General features: G+C 50.5%; 1 protein-coding gene across 1 annotated transcript in view; it reads right to left on the minus strand.

Moving 5' to 3' along the window:
* KTN1 (kinectin 1) overlaps positions 1-19,573 on the minus strand; it is a 194,224-nt gene that overhangs the window by 32,456 nt on the left and 142,195 nt on the right. The window contains exons 25-31 of the mRNA XM_060263166.1: positions 18,572-18,609; positions 14,865-14,955; positions 13,069-13,106; positions 11,543-11,633; positions 11,372-11,459; positions 8,120-8,138; positions 6,145-6,235 (exon numbers count right to left, since the gene is read on the minus strand). Of these exons, the coding sequence (XP_060119149.1) occupies positions 6,145-6,235; positions 8,120-8,138; positions 11,372-11,459; positions 11,543-11,633; positions 13,069-13,106; positions 14,865-14,955; positions 18,572-18,609 (456 nt within the window). The remainder of the gene's footprint in view (positions 1-6,144; positions 6,236-8,119; positions 8,139-11,371; positions 11,460-11,542; positions 11,634-13,068; positions 13,107-14,864; positions 14,956-18,571; positions 18,610-19,573) is intronic.

The raw sequence follows: 19,573 nt of genomic DNA on the forward strand, positions 1-19,573 counted from the left end.
GCTCTCCCCTAAGTTAAGAGCACAAATCCTTTCAGTCTAGCTGCGGTGCTCGCTGGGGTTCCCAACCTGGCATAGATTTCCCCACCTCAGAGAAGAGGATGCTGTCTCCAAGCTGGAGAAGAGACAGATGGCATGTGATAGCAGGCTCTCAGTTAACTGCTCTCAGCATTCCACAATTAAGAAAGGCACATCTGCTCATCAGTCTCCAACTCCGACACATTTATTTCCTTCAGTATGTTTCCCTCCCAAAATTAAACCCAAACAAATGGTGACATTCTAAACTAAAAAAGTAAAGGTAGTCCCCTGTGCAAGCACCGGTTGTTTCCGACTCTGGGGTGACGTTGCTTTCACAACGTTTTCACGGCAGACTTTTTTACAGGGTGGTTTGCCATTGCCTTCCCCAGTCATCTACACTTTCCACCCCCCACCCAGCAAGCTGGGGACTCATTTTACCAACCTCGGAAGGATGGAAGGCTGAGTCAACCTGGAGCCGGCTACCTGAACCAGCTTCCGCTGGGATCGAACTCAGATCGTGAGCAGAGAGTACTGCAGCTTTACCACTCTGCGTCACAGGGCTCTTTGGCATAGGTTGCCCCACCTCAGAGGAGAGGATGCTGTCTCCAAGCTGGAGCAGAGACAGATGGCATGTGATAGCAGGCTCTCAGTTAACTGCTCTCAGCATTCCACAATTAAGAAAGGCACGTCTGCTCATCAGTCTCCAATTCCAACACATTTATTGACTGCACTATGTTTCCCTCCCGGAATTAAACGGTGACATTCTAAACCAAGAGCTTGCTATTCCGGTTTTGTCAGACAACTTTATTATGCCGCAAGTGAATCTGTTGCTCACTCTCAACTTCGATTTCTACGTGTCTAAAGAAGTGTGTGTGCACACGAAAGCCATGCATAAAACTTTGTTGGTCTTAAAGGTGCCGCTGGACTAAAACTCGATTCTGCTGCTTCTGACCAAGGTGGGTACCACCTGAATCGCTCTTATGGCAACCTTATGAATTAATGGACTCCAAAACAGCCAATCGTCGACAGAACCAATTATTAGGCAGAAACGTGCAGGGATACAGTTGCAACAGGGGGTGCGGCCTAACATGCAAATTAGTTCCCGCTGGGCTTTTTCTGCAAAAAAAGCCCGATGAGAAACAATGGTGACCTCAGGGATGTGTGACCTAATATGCAAATTAGCTCCTGCTGGGCTTTTTCTACCAAAAATGTCCTGCTGGGCAGCCAGCAGATAAGGCCATGGTGCCCAGTGGCACAGTGTCGGGGATTCCGACCTAGCCCAAATAGAGAAATTGTATGTGTTTTCAAGCACTATAGGTAAGCAAGAGGGGAGGGGATGGTGGACAGGCACCTGTCTTTTTGGTCCTTCCTTGCCCTTGATAAAGCAATGCTTGCAGCTTCTGGAATGGCCTTGGGTCAGGCATAGCTCTCACAGAGCTGTCCTTGAAAGGGCACCTTCTGGGAGAGCTCTCTCAGCCCCACCTATCACAGGGTGTCTGTTGTGGTGGGGGTGGAGGGGAAAGGAAGGTAAAGGAGATTATAAGCCACTCTGAGATTCACAGTGAATCACAGGGTATAACTCCAATATCATCATCATCATCATAATCTTCTGCTTCTTCTTCTAAGGCAGGGGTGTCAAACATGTGGCCCGGGGGCCAGAGCAGGCCCCAAGAGGGCTTCTATCAGGCAAGTCTGAACAGCATACTCAGACTGCTACAGCACAGACATTGTCTCCAGATTTTGATGCAATAATTCAGAGCAAGAGGTGTCAGTTATCAGAGACTGTTAAAAAAACCCCAAAATATTGCAAGAGTGCTAATCTTTTAAGCATGTTTTATTTTAATTTTTTTTAAAAAAAATCTATAATTGCGTTTGTGTCCTTTATAAAGTTTATATCTCCACTACCTGGCGTTACATTTTATGACACACATGGCCCGGCCAGACAAGGCCTCATTTATGTCTGATCCGGCCCTCATAACAAATGAGTTTGACACCCCAAAAGTCTCACTAACTTCTATCAGTTTGTGCGATCAGAAGATGATGCAATGCACAGGTAGGGGGAAAAAAAAAAAGGTCAAGCACTGCATATTTTTGCAAAGGGCAAGACAGTTGACCCCAAGCAGTCCCGAAGACGGGAGTGTTTGCTTGCCCCGAACGTTCCAGCACAAGGAGTTCAGGGGGAGAAAAGGGGCCACAACCCGATGCAAGCCGAAGTATCTCTGGAGCGGGTGAAATGGAAATGCATAAAAATCACGCATGAGGCAATAAAAGGTGGTTTTATTAGGGTTTGTAGACTCTTTCGGGATCAAGTGCCGTGTTCTACTGGAGAAAGTTTTCCTTCCAGACGTTTCGTTCTCAGCTGCGGAGAACATCCTCAGTGGCGTTGCAGCCGGAGCAGGCGCTCAGACCTTCTTGGCTGCTGCTCTCCACTCAATGCACAGCAGCCAAGAAGGTCTGAGCACCTGCTCCAGCTGCAACGCCACTGAGGATGTTCTCCGCAGCTGAGAACGAAACGTCTGGAAGGAAAACTTTCTCCAGTAGAACACGGCACTTGATCCCGAAAGAGTCTACAAACCCTAATGATGTTACCAGCCGCGAAAACCTGAAATCTTTGAAAAGGTGGTTTCTGTGCCAGGCACAAATGGTTCCGTTCTCGCTTCTAGGACTGTCTCTTGACCACAGCAGACAGGGGTCCCACTACTGGGCAGGGAAAAGAGATGCCAGATTCACCCCCTTGGCATCTTCAGTTCAAGGATCCTGGGACGATGCGTGATCCCTGGATCACCCAAGATCACTGGAGAGCCACTGCACCAGCTAGAGGCAGCAACACTGCAACAGATGGACTCGTACAAAGCTTTATACATTCAGAACTTTATTTACCCAGTCAGCTGCTCTTACTGCTAGAGGAAGGAGGGGGGGTGACCATGGCTCAGTGGTAGAGCATCTGCTTGGCATGCAGAAGGTCCCAGGTTCAATCCCCGGCATCTCCAGTTGAAAGAAGCAGGTAGGAGAGGATGTGAAAGACCCCTTCTGCCCGAGGCCCTGGAGAGCGGCTGCCATTCTGAGCAGACAGTATTGTCTTTGATGAACCCAGACCTCAGACAGAGGTTTTTCCACATCATCTCCTACCTGATCCTTTCACCTGGAGATGCTGGGGATTGAACCTGGGACCTTCTGCATGCCAAGCAGAGGCTCTGCCACTGAGCTACAGCCCCACTAAATGAATCTCCAGGGGCTCAGGCTGAGGTCTTTCCCACCACCTCCTGCCTGGTTCTTTTCAACTGGAGATGCCGGGGATTGAACCTGGGACCTTCTGCATGCCAAGCAGAGGCTCTGCCACTGAGCTACAGCCCCACTAAATGACTCTCCAGGGTCTCAGGCTGAAGTCTTTCCCATCACCTCCTGCCTGGTCCTTTTCAACTGGAGATGCCGGGGATTGAACCTGGGACCTTCTGCATGCCAAGCAGAGGCTCTGCCACTGAGCTACAGCCCCACTAAATGACTCTCCAGGGTCTCAGACTGAGGTCTTTCCCATCACCTCCTGCCTGGTTCTTTTCAACTGGAGTTGCCGGGGATTGAACCTGGGACCTTCTGCATGCCAAGCAGATGTCTACCACTGAGCCACAGTCCCTCGCAATCCTCTACATTCTACTGTCATCTATCCCCGAGCAGCTTTACAATATGTGAGAGCATCCTTTTGCTGGACTACGGCACCGGCTGGTGAGTCAATACCCCCTAGAATTCAGCCACTGCCCATGCATGCGCCCATGTCCACCTCCTAAAAATCCATCAAGCAGGTTGAGGGCCAGGAAGGGGATGGGGAGGAGCCACGGCTTGGTGGCAGAGCACCTGCTCAGCATGCAGAAGTTCCCAGGCTCAGTCCTTAATACCTCCACTTGAAAGGATAAGGTAGGAGATGTGAAAAAACGCCACCTGAGACCCTGGAGAGTGGCTGCCAGGCTGAATAGACAATACTGACCCTGATGGACCAAGTCCAATTCTGTAATGGATCTTCGAGAGCCAGTTTGGTGTGGTGGTTAAATGTACGGATTCTTATCTGGGAGAACCAGGTTTGATTCCCCACTCCTCCGCTTAAGAGCTGCTGAAATGGCCTTGGGTCAGCCATAGCTCTCGCAGGAGTTGTCCTTGAAAGGGCAGCTTCTGGGAGAGCTCCCTCAGCCCCAGCCACCTCACAGGGTGTCTGTTGTGGGGGAGGAAGATAAAGGAGATTGTGAGCGAAGGGTGGGGTACAAATCCAAGATCAACATCATCTTCTTAATCCTGGTTCAGTCCTGTCCCCAAACTGATATTCTACACATAAGAGAAGCCATGCTGGATCAGGCCAATGGCCCATCCAGTCCAACACTTTGTGTCATACAGTGGCCAAAAAACCCAGCTGCCATCAGGAGGTCCACCAGCGGGGCCAGGACACTAGAAGCCCTCCCAATGTTGCTCCTCCCCAGCACCAAGAAGACAGAGCATCACTGTCCCAGACATAAGAACATAAGAGAAGCCATGTTGGATCAGGCCAATGGCCCATCCAGTCCAACACTCTGTGTCACACATAAGAACATAAGAGAAGTCATGTTGCATCAGGCCAGTGGCCCATCCAGTCCAACACTCTGTGTCACACATAAGAACATAAGAGAAGCCATGTTGGATCAGGCCAGTGGCCCATCCAGTTCAACACTCTGGGTCACACAGTGGCCAAAAAACCCAGCTGCCATCAGGAGATCCACCAGTGGGGCCAGGACACTAGAAGCCCCCCACCTACAGTTGCCCCTCAAGCACCAAGAATAAAGAACATCACTGGCCTCAGAAAGAGAGTTCCATCTATACCTTGTGGCACATCGCCACTGATGGACCTCTGCTCCAATCCCCTCTTGAAGCTGTCTATGCTTGTAGCTGCCACCACTTCCTGTGCCAGTGAGTTCCATGTGTTACTCACCCTTTGGGTGAAGAAGTATTTCTTTGTCTCTGTTCTGACCCAACTGCTCAGCAATTTCCCACGTGTATTGTGAGAAAGGGAGAAAAGGACTTCTTTCTCTACCTTCTCTATCCCGTGCATAATCTTGTAAACTTCTATCATGTTACCCCTCAGTCGATGTTTCCCTAAGCTAAAGAGCCCCAAGCGTTTTAACCTTTCTTCATACACTTGAATCATGGAATCGTAGAAACCAACTCCGTGAGTTTATGATTCTAGCATAGAAAATCAGTTTGGGGACAGGGTTGAACCAGGATGAAAGGTCTAGTGTGGAACTGGCCCAAGGCAGCTGATAAGGCAGCTCCATGTCATGTGACCATGAGCTTCCTGTTCAGCAGCATCCAATCAGTTTGGTGGTTAAGTGCACGGACTCTTATCTGAGATAACCGGGTTTGATTCCCCACTCCTCCCCTTGCAGCTGCTAGCATGGCCTTGGGTCAGCCATAGCTCTGGCAGAGGTTGTCCTTGAAAGGGCAGCTGCAGTGAGAGCCCTCTCCAGCCCCACCCACCTCACAGGGTGTCTGTTGTTGGGGAGGAAGGAAAGGAGATTGTAGGCTGCTCTGAGACTCTGTCCTTGGAAGGGCAGCTGCTGTGAGAGCCCTCTCACCCCACCCACCTCACAGGGTGTCTGTTGTGGGGGAGGAAGGGAAAGGAGATTGTAGGCCGCTCTGAGACTCTGTCCTTGGAAGGGCAGCTGCTGGGAGAGCCCTCTCAGCCCCACCCACCTCACAGGGTGCCTGTTGTGAGGGAGGAAGTGAAAGGAGATTGTAGGCCACTCTGAGACTCTTTTCTTGAAAGGCAGCTGCTGGGAGAGCCCTCTCAGCCCCACCCACCTCACAGGGTGTCTGTTGTGGGGGTGGAAGGGCAAGGAGATTGTGAGTTGCTCTGAGACTCTGTCCTTGGAAGGGCAGCTGCTGTGAGAACCCTCTCAGCCCCACCCAACCCACAGGGTGTCTGTTGTGGGGGTGGAAGGGAAAGGATATTGTAGGCCGCTCTGAGACTCTTTGGTGTGGAAGGCGGGATATAAATCCAATATCTTCATCATCATCTTCAATATCTGAGCTCACAAGTAGCAGCTTCTGGACCAGTCTACAACACCACCACCACCCCCCGCCATAACACGTATTATAGAAACAATGACTTACGTTGTTCTTTTGCCTCTGCTGATCCACAGCCTGCTTCATGGCGTCCAACTCCTGCTGAAGGCCAGCAATCTCTCGCTCTTTCCCTGCAACGCTGAAGAAGCGAGAAAGTCACAAGACGCCAGGTGCCGGCAACCTTTCCCTCCAGGCTGCCAGCTTTTCCACAGATTCTAGAGTTGAGCTGCCCCCCGTCACCACCCGTGGGTTGCCTTTCACAAGAAAAACACACAGGGATTGCTTGCGTAGCGTCCCGGTTCCTCTTTAAGCTGTTAGGACAAAAATCAAGGGTGGCCCAACTGTGGCTCGGGAGCCACATGTGGCTCTTTCACGCATATTGTGTGGCTCTCGAAGTCCCCACTACCCTGCTGGCTGGCTTGGAGAAGGCGTCTGTCTCTTTCAGCCAGTGGCTTGGCAAATGCATTTAAAGTTAGCTTTCCTACCGCCCCTCCCTCCCCTCAAACCATCTGCTGTTTGTGTCTTGTGGCTCTCGAAACACCTGTACCGTTTTCGCACACAGCTCACCTCGCAGTCACAATCCTCCGCAGCGTCTGGTCGGATTTTCCACCACCTGCGCCTAAGTTACAGGAAGTGCCGCAGCTTTTGCGTAGCAAACATAAGCCGCTAAAACCCAGTTTACGTTTGCTATGCAAAAGCCGTGGCACTTCCTGGAACTCCGGCGCAGATGGTGGGAAATCTGACAGACGGTGCAGAGGGAATAGGATTGTGACTGCGAGGTAAGCTGTGTGCGAAAACGGTTTTTATGTTTATTCTGTGCGGCTCTTACATTACGCAAGTTTGGCCACTCCTGACAAAGATGCTTCTTGGAAAGCTCTGGCTGATATTTCTGCTCGCTGTCTGATTGCTGTCATCCAGATTCTGCAATTCAAACTCCCCTGCGCTGCTTTACTGGATGTTGCATGTTGCTGGTTGCATTTGGCTTACATGATATTTATTATTTATTACATTCAATAAATATTACATTCAATAAATAAATAAATGATGTAATCTGCCGAGGCAGAGTATGAATATGGCAAATGTAATGAAAGAAGTGGGAACCCGTGAAGACTTGTGGGATGCGTCTCCTTTCCCCCTCCGCCACTAGTCCCTCTTTCCCTTTCCTGCAAGTCCCCTTTCCTGCTTCCTTCTCCCCTTCTAGGGTTGCCAGTCTCACACTGGGGCCTGCAGATAACCTAAAATCTCATCAGATGTCCCAGCTACAGAGTTCACTGCCCCCTACAGCTGCCGGTTCCCAGGGCTCCCTTTGCATATCAGGCCACACCCCCTGATGCGGCCAATCCTCCAAGAGCTTACAGGGCTCTTCGTACAGGGCCTCCTGGAAGCTCCAGGAGGATTGGCTACATCAGGAGGGTGTGGCCTAATATGCAAAGGAGGTCCTGCTAGAATTCCTTACAGGGCTCTTCGTACAGGGCCTACTGGAAGCTCCAGGAGGATTGGCTACATCAGGGGGGTGGGGCCTAATATGCAAAGGAGGTCCTGCTAGAATTCCTTACAGGGCTCTTTGTACAGGGCCTACTGGAAGCTCCAGGAGGATTGGCTACATCAGGAGGGTGTGGCCTAATATGCAAAGGAGGTCCTGCTAGAATTCCTTACAGGGCTCTTTGTACAGGGCCTACTGGAAGCTCCAGGAGGATTGGCTACATCAGGGGGTGTGGTCTAATATGCAAAGGAGTTCCAGCTACAAAAAAAGCCCTGCCAGTTCCAGGGTCCTTTACTTTCACATACTCCAAACTCAGAGCTTTAGGATGTGTGGCTTGCTAAAGAAAAGCTACAATACATGGCGTTTGGGTTGTGTGCACTGCCGTTTGTGGTTTCGTTTCCAATAAAGCACCCGGCAACAGAGATGGCTAGGGTTGCCAATCCCCAGGTGGGGGCAGGGGACCCCCTGGTTTGGAGGCCCTCCCCACACTTCAGGGTCATCAGACATAGCCAAAAATGTAGTCATGCTGCTGATACTCACAGTTGCAGGAGTTGTTCATTCTTGCGAGCCAGAGATTCCTGAAAGACAGTCATCACACAGAAGTGGTGAAGAGACCCATAAATGCCTTCCCAATTGTATATTCCTTAAGTAGGCATCCATTTGCAGCTTTGTGCGACACCAACTGACGGAAGCGATGTTGCGCTTTGTGATCTGGTGCTGGGTCGTGGTGACGAGCCCGGCCCATGAGCTGGAAACGACTGGTTCCAATTCTCAGCCCATAAGAAGAAGAACTGCAGATTTATATCCCGCCTTTCTCTCTGAATCAGAGACTCAGAGTGGCTCACAGTCTCCTGTATCTTCCCCCCCCCCCACAACAGAGGTGGGTGGGTGGGGCTGAGAGAGCTCTGTCAAAAACCTGCCCTTTCAAGGACAACTCTGCCAGAGCTACGGCTGACCCAAGGCCATCCCAGCAGATGCAAGCGGAGGAGTGGGGAATCAAACCCGGTTCTCCCAGATAAGAGTCCGCACCCTTAACCACTACACCAAACTGGCTCTCATTTTTACCGACTTTGGAAGGATGGGAGCTCATGGGATAATTTTTGGAACATCACCAGCTGCCAGCCTCCTGTCGTACTAGACTGCTGTAAGAAATACTGAGAACATGGACAAGGCAATGCAGTACTCATCTAAAGGTAAAGGTAGTCCCCTGCGCAAGCGCCAGTCGTTTCCGACTCTGGGGTGACGTTGCTTTCACAACGTTTTCATGGCAGACTTTTTAATGGGGTGGTTTGCCATTGCCGTCCCCAGTCATCTACACTTTCCCCCCAGCAAGCTGGGGACTCATTTTACTGACCTCAGAAGGATGAAAGGCTGAGTCAACCTGGAGCCGGCTACCTGAACCCAGCTTCTGCCAGGGATCGAACCCAGGTCGTGAGCAGAGCTTGGGACTGCAGTACTGCAGCTTTACCACTCTGCGCCACGGGGCTCTTATCTATCTTATCTATTCCGCAGGGCCTGCAAAACTGAACTGCTCCAACAGGGAGAGGACCGCCACCCCACATCATTCTAGAGCTACGACACCTAGCATTTGGTTCTACCCAGAAGGCTCTTTGACTGAGCCAGAGTTATAGGCAGACTTGACAACGCCATATGATCACCATCAGGAAAGAAGAACCGCCTATACTGAAATGGCACAGCACCGTGGAATGGTTTTAATTGTAACTGTACTTTATTGGTTTTACACTGTAAATATAAATGTCCGTTAGCCACCCTGAGTCCGCTTGCGGAGAGGGCTGGATAGAAATTTAAGGAAATAAATAAATCAAATAAGTATCTCTTATCTAACATGGGTACTCATCTATCCTTATATATTTATTTTACTGGATTTATAACCTGCCCTTCCCGTAATACAGGCTCGGGGTGGGTTCCATCATAACGGGAATTCTTCCACTGTGGAATTCAAAGTATCAGGCACTCCTGTTGGCGGCAGAGGAGAGAACTCGCAATCATGGGTTTAAATCAGGGGTGGGGAACCTTTTTTTCTGCCAAGGGCCATTTGGATATTTATAACATCATTCGCGGGCCACACAAAATTATCAACTTAAAAAACAGTGCTCCGCCGAGGGAGAACGATTCAGGCTGGCAAAATTAACGCAAATAATTGTTTTTCCATTTGAAGTCATGTGCGGAGAGCCAGATTTGGCATACCCCCTGACCTGCTGCCCTAGGCAAATGCCTAGATCCAAGGCTTTTTTTTGGAGAAAAAGCCCAGCAGGAACTCATCAGCATATTAGACCACATCCTCGAATATTACCATATTAGGCCACACCATCTGGGATAATCAAGTGCAAACTGAACTGGTGGGAGCTGGCTCCCCCCCCCAACCCTGCCACCCCTCACTCAATTCATGTGGAAACTGCAGCTGCTCCAGACACACCTGCAGCTGCTCCAGACACACAGGCCACCCACATACCCCAGCAGCAGTCCTTCACTATGCCCACCACTGAGGCTCCCCGAGGGCCAGACCAAGTGATCTCGAGGGCTGCAAATGGCCCTCGGGCCTGACGTTCCCCACCCTTGGTTTAAAATAGGGACAGGAAGGTACCGGCTGGATATCAGAACAGACTTTTTTACAGTCAGAGGTGTTCAGCAGTGGAATCAGCTCCCAAAGGAGGTGTGGAGCTCCCCCTCCCTGGCAGGCTTCAGGCAGCAGCTGGACAAAAGTTTGCCAGGGATGCTCTAAGCCAGGGGTGTCGAACTCATTTGTTACGAGGGCCGGATCTGACATAAATGAGACCTTGTCGGGAAAGGTCAGGTTGGGCCAGGCCGTATGTGTACCTATTTAAAACTAGGTAGCAGAGATATAAACTTTATAAAGGACACAGGCAAACACAATTAAAGATTTAAAAAAAATTAATAAGACATGCTTAAAACATTAGAAGAAGAAGACTGCAGATTTATACCCTGCCCTTCTCTCTGGATCAGAGTCTCAGAGTGGCTTACAATCTCCTATATCTTCTCCCCCCACAACAGACACCCTGTGAGGGGGGTGGGGCTGAGAAGGCTCTCACAGCAGCTGCCCTTCCAAGGATAGAGTCTCAGAGAGCCTACAATCTCCTTTCCCTTCCTCCCCAACAACAGACACCCTGTGAGGTGGGTGGGGCTGGAGAGGGCTCTCACAGCAGTTGCCCTTCCCAGGACAGAGTCTCAGAGCGGCCTACAATCTCCTTTCCCTTCCTCCCCCACAACAGACACCCTGTGAGGTGGGTGGGGCTGCAGAGGGCTCTCACAGCAACTGCCCTTTCAAGGACAGAGTCTCAGAGCCGCCTACAATCTCCTTTCCCTTCCTCCCCGACAACAGACACCCTGTGAGGTGGGTGGGGCTGAGAGGGCTCTCCCAGCAGCTGCCCTTTCAAGGACAGAGTCTCAGAGCGGCCTACAATCTCCTTTACCTTCCTCCCCCACAACAGACACCCTGTGAGGTGGGTGGGGCTGGAGAGGGCTCTCACAGCAGCTGCCCTTTCAAGGACAACTGTGGCGAGAGCTATGGCTGACCCAAGGCCATCCCAGCAGCTTCAAGTGGAGGAGTGGGGAATCAAACCCCTGATGTAGCCTATCTTTCAAGAGTTTACAGGGCGCTTAGAGCAGGGCCTATTGGAAGCTCCAGGAGGATAGGCGACATCCGGGGGAGTGGCCTAATATGCAAATAAGTTCCTGCTGTGCAAAAAAAAAAAAAGCCCTGGGCACCTACAAATGCAACACATCGGTATTCAGGCACCCACCAGTCACTCAGTGGGGGGAAATAAAATACCTGTTCTTCGTTCTCTTGCTTTATTTCCTGAATCTGCACTCGTAACAACTGATTCTCCTCCTGTATAGCCTACAAGGAAAGGACAGTATAATAGACACGGCTGCTCAGTTTGTAATGCTCGGTTCCCCTCTCCCACGGCCATCGTCACTCACCTGCAGCTCTTTCTGTTGCTCAGCCATTTCTTTTCCCCTCTCGTCCAACAAGGCCTCCATTTTGTGTATCTCCCCTTGCTTCTCTTTCAATCTGAGGGCAAGGTTTGGGAGTTATTCACACAGGTTTTTCACAAGACAAGAACTCCCTTTCTCACAAGACAAGAACTCGTGACCAGTCAATAAATCTGCTGAGCAGCCAGGTTAAAACAGATAAAAGGAAGTCCTTCTTCACCCAAAGGGTGATTAATCCATGGAATTCACTGCCACAGGAGGTGGTGGCGGCTACAAGCACAGACAGCTTCAAGAAGGGATTGGATAAACATATGGAGCAGAGGTCCATCAGTGGCTATTAGCCACAAGGTATAGATGGAACTCTCTGTCTGGGGCAAGTGATGTTCTGTATTCTTGGTGCTTGGGGGGTGGGGGGAAACAGTGGGAGGGCTTCTAGTGTCCTCCACCTCTGATGGACCTCTTGATGGCACCTAGTTTTTCTGGCCACTCTGTGACACAGAATGTTGGGCTGGATGGACCACTGGCCTGATCCAACATGGCTCTTCTTAGGTTAGTTTGGCAGGTGTGACCCAGATTCGCCATTTACGACCAGGGCTTTTTTTGCAACAGGACCTCCTTTGCATATTAGGCCACGCACCCCTGATGCAGCCAATCCTCCTGGAGCTTACAGTAGGTCCTGTACTAAGAGGGGTGTGGCTACATAAGAGGGGTGTGGCCTAATATGCAAAGGAGTTCCTACTACAAAAAAAGCCCTGGATATACTATAGATATTATTATCTTGTTTTATACCATGGGTTCAGATACTAATTTGTCAGTTTCCCATAGTTGGTGGATTGGCAAGCCTTTAGGTTCTCTGTTGTCCATTTTAATTTAATGATGGTTTTTGAGTGACGGCTCCACTGAGCCACTGTGGGCCAGGCTTTTTCCCGCTGCAGGAAGCTGTTCTAGCCGACAAACACCGACTCGGTGCCCTCTTCTTCTGTCGCACTCCACACCCACCAGGCCCATAGCCACGGGGGCCCCAGCCTCCCCACCAAAACTGTTGCACCGCCTCCACTCCCTCTCGGGGAGGGAAGTGGGAAGGAAGCAGCAGAGGCAGTGGACGCTTTTTCAGTGGCTTGCTGGTCCGGAGAGTGCCCAAAGGCTGGCATAGGAGCGTCAGCCTCAGCACGGCTTTTCCCGCTGATCAGCTAATCGGCGGGGGGGGGGGGGGGGGGCGGGCGGCCCTTGAAAGAGCCCCGAGAGCCGGCGCTTCACCGGGTAGGTGGGAGGGAGGGAGGCAGCACAGAGGGGGGCGGGGGCCGCCAGAGTGGTGAGGCGATCGCCAGAGTGGTGGCGGCGGAGAGAGCGGGGGCAGCCAGAGCATGGGGGCCCCTTCATCAGAAATTTTATTCCGCAGCCCCCCCCCCCCCCCGCCCCAGCTAAAATTTTCTGGCTGCAGGCCTGACACCCACCCAGCCCAAGAGCACCAAGCGCAGCATAAAACTGGGAGACGCACCGCTCGGCTTACTTACAGAGCTTCCAAGTCCTTATTGGCTGACGCTGCAGAAGGCTGAGGGAGAAGAAGAGACATTCGTTTCCACAAGGGCAAGTTGATTAGAACGGCAAACAAGGGAAAAGGGAAGTCAAGTCACAATTCTACAGGTGCCCGAAGGCTCAGAAAGGTTGGGGAACAACCTGCCGTATGTGATACCCATCCAGTGGAGACTGCTTCAGATGAGAACAAGGTGTTCTGCTGGCAGTCCTGTGTTCCCAAGTCTGGTCCAGGGCTTGGATAGGGTAAAAGGAGGTGGCAGCAGCTACAAGCATAGACAGCTTCAAGAGGGGATTGGATAAACCTATCAAGCAGAGGTCCATCGGTGGCTATTAGCCACAGCATATTGTTGGAACTCTCTGTCTGGGGCAGTGATGCTCTGTATTCTTGGTGCTTGAGGGGGCACAGTGGGAGGGCTTCTAGTGCCCTGGCCCCACTGATGGACCTCCTGATGGCTCCTGTTTTTTTTGGCCACTGTGTGACACACAGTGTTGGACTGGATGGGCCTTTGGCCTGAACCAGCATGGCTTCTGTGATGTTCTTATGTCTGGAGCAAGTGATGCTCCGTATCCTTGGTGCTTGAGGGGGCAACGGTGGGAGGGCTTCTAGTGTCCTGGCCCCACTGATGGACCTCCTCATGGCACCTGGGGGTTTGGCCACTGTGTGACACAGAGTATTGGACTGGATGGGCCATTGGCCTGATCCAACATGGCTTCTCTTATGTTCTTATGTGTGACAAAGAGTGTTGGACTGGATGGGCCATTGGCCTGATCCAGCATGGCTTCTCTTATGCTCTTAGCTACAAGGTGCAGATGGAAACCTCTATCTAGGGCAGTGATGCTCTGCATTCTTGGTGCTTGGGGTGCCACAGTGGAAGGGTCTTCTAGTGTCCTGGCCCCACTGATGGACCTCCTGATGGCACCTGGTTTTTTGGCTACTGTGTGACACAGAGTGTTGGACTGGATGTACCACTAGCCTGATCCAACATGGCTCCTCTTACGCTGTTATGAGAGGATTGGATAAATATATGGAGCAAAGGTCCATCAGTATCTCTTAGCCACAAGGTCTGCATGGAACACTCTGAGGCAATGATTATCTTCTTGATGCCTGGGAGGGTTTTTTGAGCTCTGGCCTTGCGGGTGGACCTCCTGATGGTTCCTGGGTTTTGAACACTGTGTGACACAGAGTGTTGGACTGGATGGGACACCGACCTGATCAGCATGGCTTCTTATGTCTGGGGCAGGGATGCTCTGTCTTCTTGATATTGGGGACGAACAATGGGAGGGTTTTTGGAGTTCTGGCCTTGCTGGAGGACGCCTTAGGGCCCCTCGGTTTTGGCAACTGTGTGACACAGAGTGTCGGACTGGATGGGCCACTGGCCTGATCCAACATGGCTTCTCTTATGTTCTTATGTGTGACACAGAGTGTCGGACTGGATGGGTCCCTGGCCTGATCCGACATGGCTTCTCTTATGTTCTTATGTGTAACACAGTGTGTCGGACTGGATGGGCCCCTGGCCTGATCCAACATGGCTTCTCTTATGTTCTTATGTGTGACACAGAGTGTCGGATTGGATGGGCCACTGGCCTGATCCGACATGGCTTCTCTTATGTTCAGCTTTTTCCTCACAGGACTTTGTGAAGAATTCCTGAAAGCCACAGCAGGGTCAGTCAATGAATCACACCTTCCCCCACTTGCTGACCTTTTGGCTATCAAAAAGACCCAAACAAAATTGTCTCTAATCCCCCAGGCCCCTCTGAAGGTCAGGGGACTTACCTGAAGCTGCTCTGCCATCTTGGAAATCTCTCTCTCCTTCTCCTTCAGTGACAGCTCCATACTTCTCACCTGTTCTTCCTTCCCATTCAACCTGCAAGAGGTGTCAGAAATTAGGGGAGGTGAAAAGGTTTATTGGTCTAGAAAATAGTGATTCTTCATAAGAAACAGAATCTGGGACATCCCAACGGCTTTCACTGGTGACCCCTGCATTATTTTGTTGTAAACCACAACAGGATACATGTTCCCTCTAAACCAGGGGTGTCAAACATTATTTATTTTTTTATTTATTACGTTCAATTTCTATCCCGCCCTCTCCGCAAGCAGACTCAGGGCGGCTAACCATCAATACTATAATACGATTTAAATCTAATAAAATACAATTTAAAACATTTTAAAAACATTTTGTGGAGAGCCAGTTTGGTGCAGTGGTGAAGTGTGCGGACTCTTATGTGGGAGAACTGGGTTTGATTCCCCACTCCTCCACTTGCAACTGCTGGAATGGCCTTGGGTCAGCCATGGCTCTGGCAGAGGTTGTCCTTGAAAGGGCAGCTGCTGTGAGAGCCCTCTCCAGCCCCACCCACTTCACAGGGTGTCTGTTGTGGGGGAGGAAGGTAAAGGAGATTGTGAGCCACTCTGAGACTCTTTGGAGTGGGGGGCGGGATATAAATCCAATATCTTCATCTACCTCACAGGGTGCCTGTTGTGGGAGGGGGGGAGTTTAAGGAGATTGTGAGCCGCTCTGAGACTCTTTGGAGTGGAGGGCGGGATATAAACCCAATATCTTCATCTACCTCACAGGGCGTCTGTTGTGGGGGAGGGAGATAAAGGAGATTGTGAGCCGCTCTGAGACTCTTCGGAGTGGAGGGTGGGATATAAATCCAATATCATCATCATCTTCTTCTTCTATACAACTTTGGTATGGAAGGATCTTTTCTTTTGGTGTTAGTGACCATATAATGTTCTTAACTTCTCAGCGATGTGAGGTGGCCGGTCTTCCCGGTTAGGTGTTGAAGGCCTGTTGGAACAATTCGGTTTTGCAGGCCCTGCGGAATCAAGAAAGGTCCCGCAGGGCCCTTATGGCCTCTGGGAGGGCATTGGCGATGTCCAGGGTGTGTGGCATCTGCAAATAAGTTGTGCCAATGAGCTGCAGGCAGGGGGGAAACAGGGGGGGAGCCAGCTTGGGACACCTAAAGGCATGGGGGCCCATAGGCCGGTGCCTACTTGGCCTAATTGTTAATTCAGCCCTGGATTCAGGTGAGCGGCCATGTGGGTCTGAAGCAGCAGAACAAAGTTTGAGTTCCAGGGGCACCCTAAAGACCGACAAAGTTTCATTCTAGGTATGAGCTTTCGTGCGCGTGCTCACTACTTTTACTGTGCAGCCACGCAAAAGCTTATATCTTGACTAAAACGTCCTCTGGTTGTTCAGTCGCACGGTCGAGTCCAACACTTTGCAACCCCATGGACCAAGCCACGCCAGGCCCTCCTGTCTTCCATCATCCTCTGAAGTCTGCCCAAATTCATGTTAGGTACATCTGTAATGCTGTCCAGCCATCTCCTCTTTTGCCGTCCCCTTCTTCTTTTGCCTTCTGTCTTTCCCAGCATCAGGATCTTCTCCAGGGAGTGCTCCCTTCTCATTGGGTGGCCAAAGAATTTGAGCTTCAGCTTCAGCACCTGACCTTCCAGGGAACAGTCAGGGTTGATTTCCCTCAGGACTGACTGATTGGATCTTCTTGCAGTCCAAGGGACTCTCAAGAGTCTTCTCCAAGGAGTTCTCCCTTCTCATTGGGTGGCCAAAGTATTTGAGCTTCAGCTTCAGCATCTGACCCTCCAGGGAACAGTCTGGGTTGATTTCCCTCAGGACTGACTGACTGGATCTTCTTGTAGTCTAAGGGACTCTCAAAAGTCTTCTCCAGTGAGTGCTCCCTTCTCATTTGGTGGCCAAAGTATTTGAGCTTCAGCTTCAGCATCTGACCTTCCAGGGAACAGTCAGGGTTGATTTCCCTCAGGACTGACTGAATGGATCTTCTTGCGGTCCAAGGGACTCTCAAGAGTCTTCTCCAAGGACTTCTCCCTTCTCATTTGGTGGCCAAAGGATTTGAGCTTCAGCTTCAGCACCTGACCTTCCAGGGAACAGTCAGGGTTGATTTCCCTCAGGACTGACTGAATGGATCTTCTTGCCGTCCAAGGGACTCTCAAGATTCTTCTCCAGCACCACAGCTCGAAAGCATCTATTCTTCTGCGCTCGGCCTTCCTTACGGTCCAGCTGTCACAGCCATACACTACTGGGAATACGATGGCTTTGACAATGAGAACTTTTGTTGGCAGGGTGATGTCTCTATTTTTCATTATACTGCCCAGGTTCGCCGTAGGCAGTATGAACTTTCTAGCATTGCCCATCAAAACAGGCAACCCAAGACCATAATGGAAATACAATAACCCTGACCTGGGTGGCCCAGGCTAGCCCAGGCTCCTCAGATCTCAGAAGCTAAACAGGATTGGCCCTGGTTGGTACTGGGATGGGAGACGGCCAAGGATGTCCAGGGTTGCTAGGCAGAGGCAGAATTCCAGAGGTGCCCACAAAGCTCCAAAGGACTGGGAAACCTTGATCTAGTGCAGTGGTGTCAAACATGCAGCCCGGGGGCCGAATCAGGCCCCCGAGCAACTGGCTGTCATCTGCTTCCATCTCCCTCTCTCTTGCTTCCTTTCTGGAGAGCCAGTTTGGTGTAGTGGTTAAGTGTGTGGACTCTTATCTGGGAGAACCGGGTTTGATTCCCCACTCCTCCACTTGCACCTGCTGGAATGGCCTTGGGTCAGCCACAGCTCTCGCAGGAGTTGCTCTGGAAGAGCTACTGGAAGAGCTCTCTCAGCCCCACCCACCTCACAGGTAAAGGAGATTGTGACTGCTCTGAGACTGAGATTCAGAGTACAGGGTGGGATATAAATCCAATATCATTTTCTTCTTCTTCATACCAGCTTATTTGCAAGGCTTGCTCAATCGCACAGGAGCTACAGAGCAAAACCTCTATTTTCTCCAGTTGCTTGGGGAGTAAGGGGTGGCAGAGCTGGGTTTGCCAGGCTCTCTCGATCGCACAGCAGAGCTACTGAGCCAAGCCTCTCTTCCTTCTATTGGCTGAGGCTCCCTCACTCCTGGTCCCCTGGGGAAGGAAGGAAAGAGCCAGAGCTTCCTTTGCCCAGTCCCTTGGATCCCATGGGAGAGATACAAAGAAAACACCTTTAAGACAAACAAATGCTAATGTTTTAAGAACGTTTTAAGTTTTTTTAAATCTTTAATTGTGTTCGTCTGTGTCCTTTATAAAGCTTATATCTCTGCTACCTAATCTTAATTACGGCCCGACTCAACATAGCCCAGCCCAACAAGGTCTCATTAATGTCAGATCTGGCCCTCGTAACAAATGAGCTTGATGCCCCTGATCTAGTGCATCTTCCAGAATCCAGACCCTCCTCCCTGGAGCACTTGTTAGTCCAAAAGGATTGTGGGAAACTTGCTAGGTAAGGGAAAGAGAGCAGGTGAGGACGAACTCATGGCTGCTTTTTCAAGTGTTGGGTTTTGTTTGTTTTTAAAGAGACTCGAACCCTGACTATCCCATATCACGTCTCCTTCGGCCCTCAGTGTAAGAAGCAAACTTTGTCATATGAACAACAATAGCTTTGAGTCGGGTACCATTTCTGTCAGCTGCGATACTTACAGATTCTGAAGATCTTTGACTTCTTGTGCAACTGATATCTGAGGGGGGGAAGCATATAACGGATTGTCAGATGGGACAGATGCGTGAGGTAAATACAGATTAGTGATGCTGACGGTGAAGCCTAAAGGCCATAAAGCCAATGAAACTTTTACTGAGAGAACAAACTGAACTGACTGGGTTAGCATGAGAACGGACTCAGAACACAGAAGGATGTTCTGGCTGAAATTAAGAGAAGGGAGGAGAGTAGATCCATCTTAATTTTCTTCTTCTCCTCTAGATTTTAATCCCAATCAAATGGCTGGTACGGTCAGAAGGTGCAACATACCAAGATCTTCCAGAATGCAATGCTAGAATTAAGAGTTAAGACCAGCCTTTCTTGTTTAGCCCCTCCTGCAAATGTCCTCACTTGGCCATTTCTCTCTGGATACTTGGAAGGGGAGCTGACAAAGTTCACGTACGTGTCTCTTCTCAATTGTGGCCCCCAACTTGAGGAATGGATTGCCTGTGGAGGTCAGGGAACGCACCCGCTCTCATGGAGTTCTGCAGGGCTTTTAGGGTAGAAAAAGCTCAGCAGGAACTCATTGGCATATGAGGCCACACCCCCTGACATCACCATTGTTTCGCACAGGGCTTTTTTGAAGAAAAGGCCCAGAAGGAACTCATATGCATATTAGGCTGCACCTCCTGACCCCAAGCCAGAAGAAGAAGAACAAGGAGAAAAAGGAGGAGAAAAAGAACAAAAGAAAAACAAGAAGCAGCAGTTTCTTTTTTTGACGCCAAGCCAAAAAGAAAAGAAAAAAGTAGAAGAAAAAGAAGGGGGAAAAAGAAGAAGGAAAAAATGAAAAAGGAGGAGAAGAAGAAGGAGGAGAAGAAGGAGAAGAAAAAGACGACGACATTGGATTTACATTCTGCCCTCCACTCAGAGTGGCTCACAATCTCCTTTATCTTCCTCCTCCACAACAGACACCCTGTGAGGTGGGTGGGGCTGAGAGGGCTCTCACA

This window comes from Heteronotia binoei, chromosome 21, assembly GCF_032191835.1.
Source record: "Heteronotia binoei isolate CCM8104 ecotype False Entrance Well chromosome 21, APGP_CSIRO_Hbin_v1, whole genome shotgun sequence".
In the NCBI taxonomy this organism is placed as follows: Eukaryota; Metazoa; Chordata; class Lepidosauria; order Squamata; family Gekkonidae; genus Heteronotia; species Heteronotia binoei.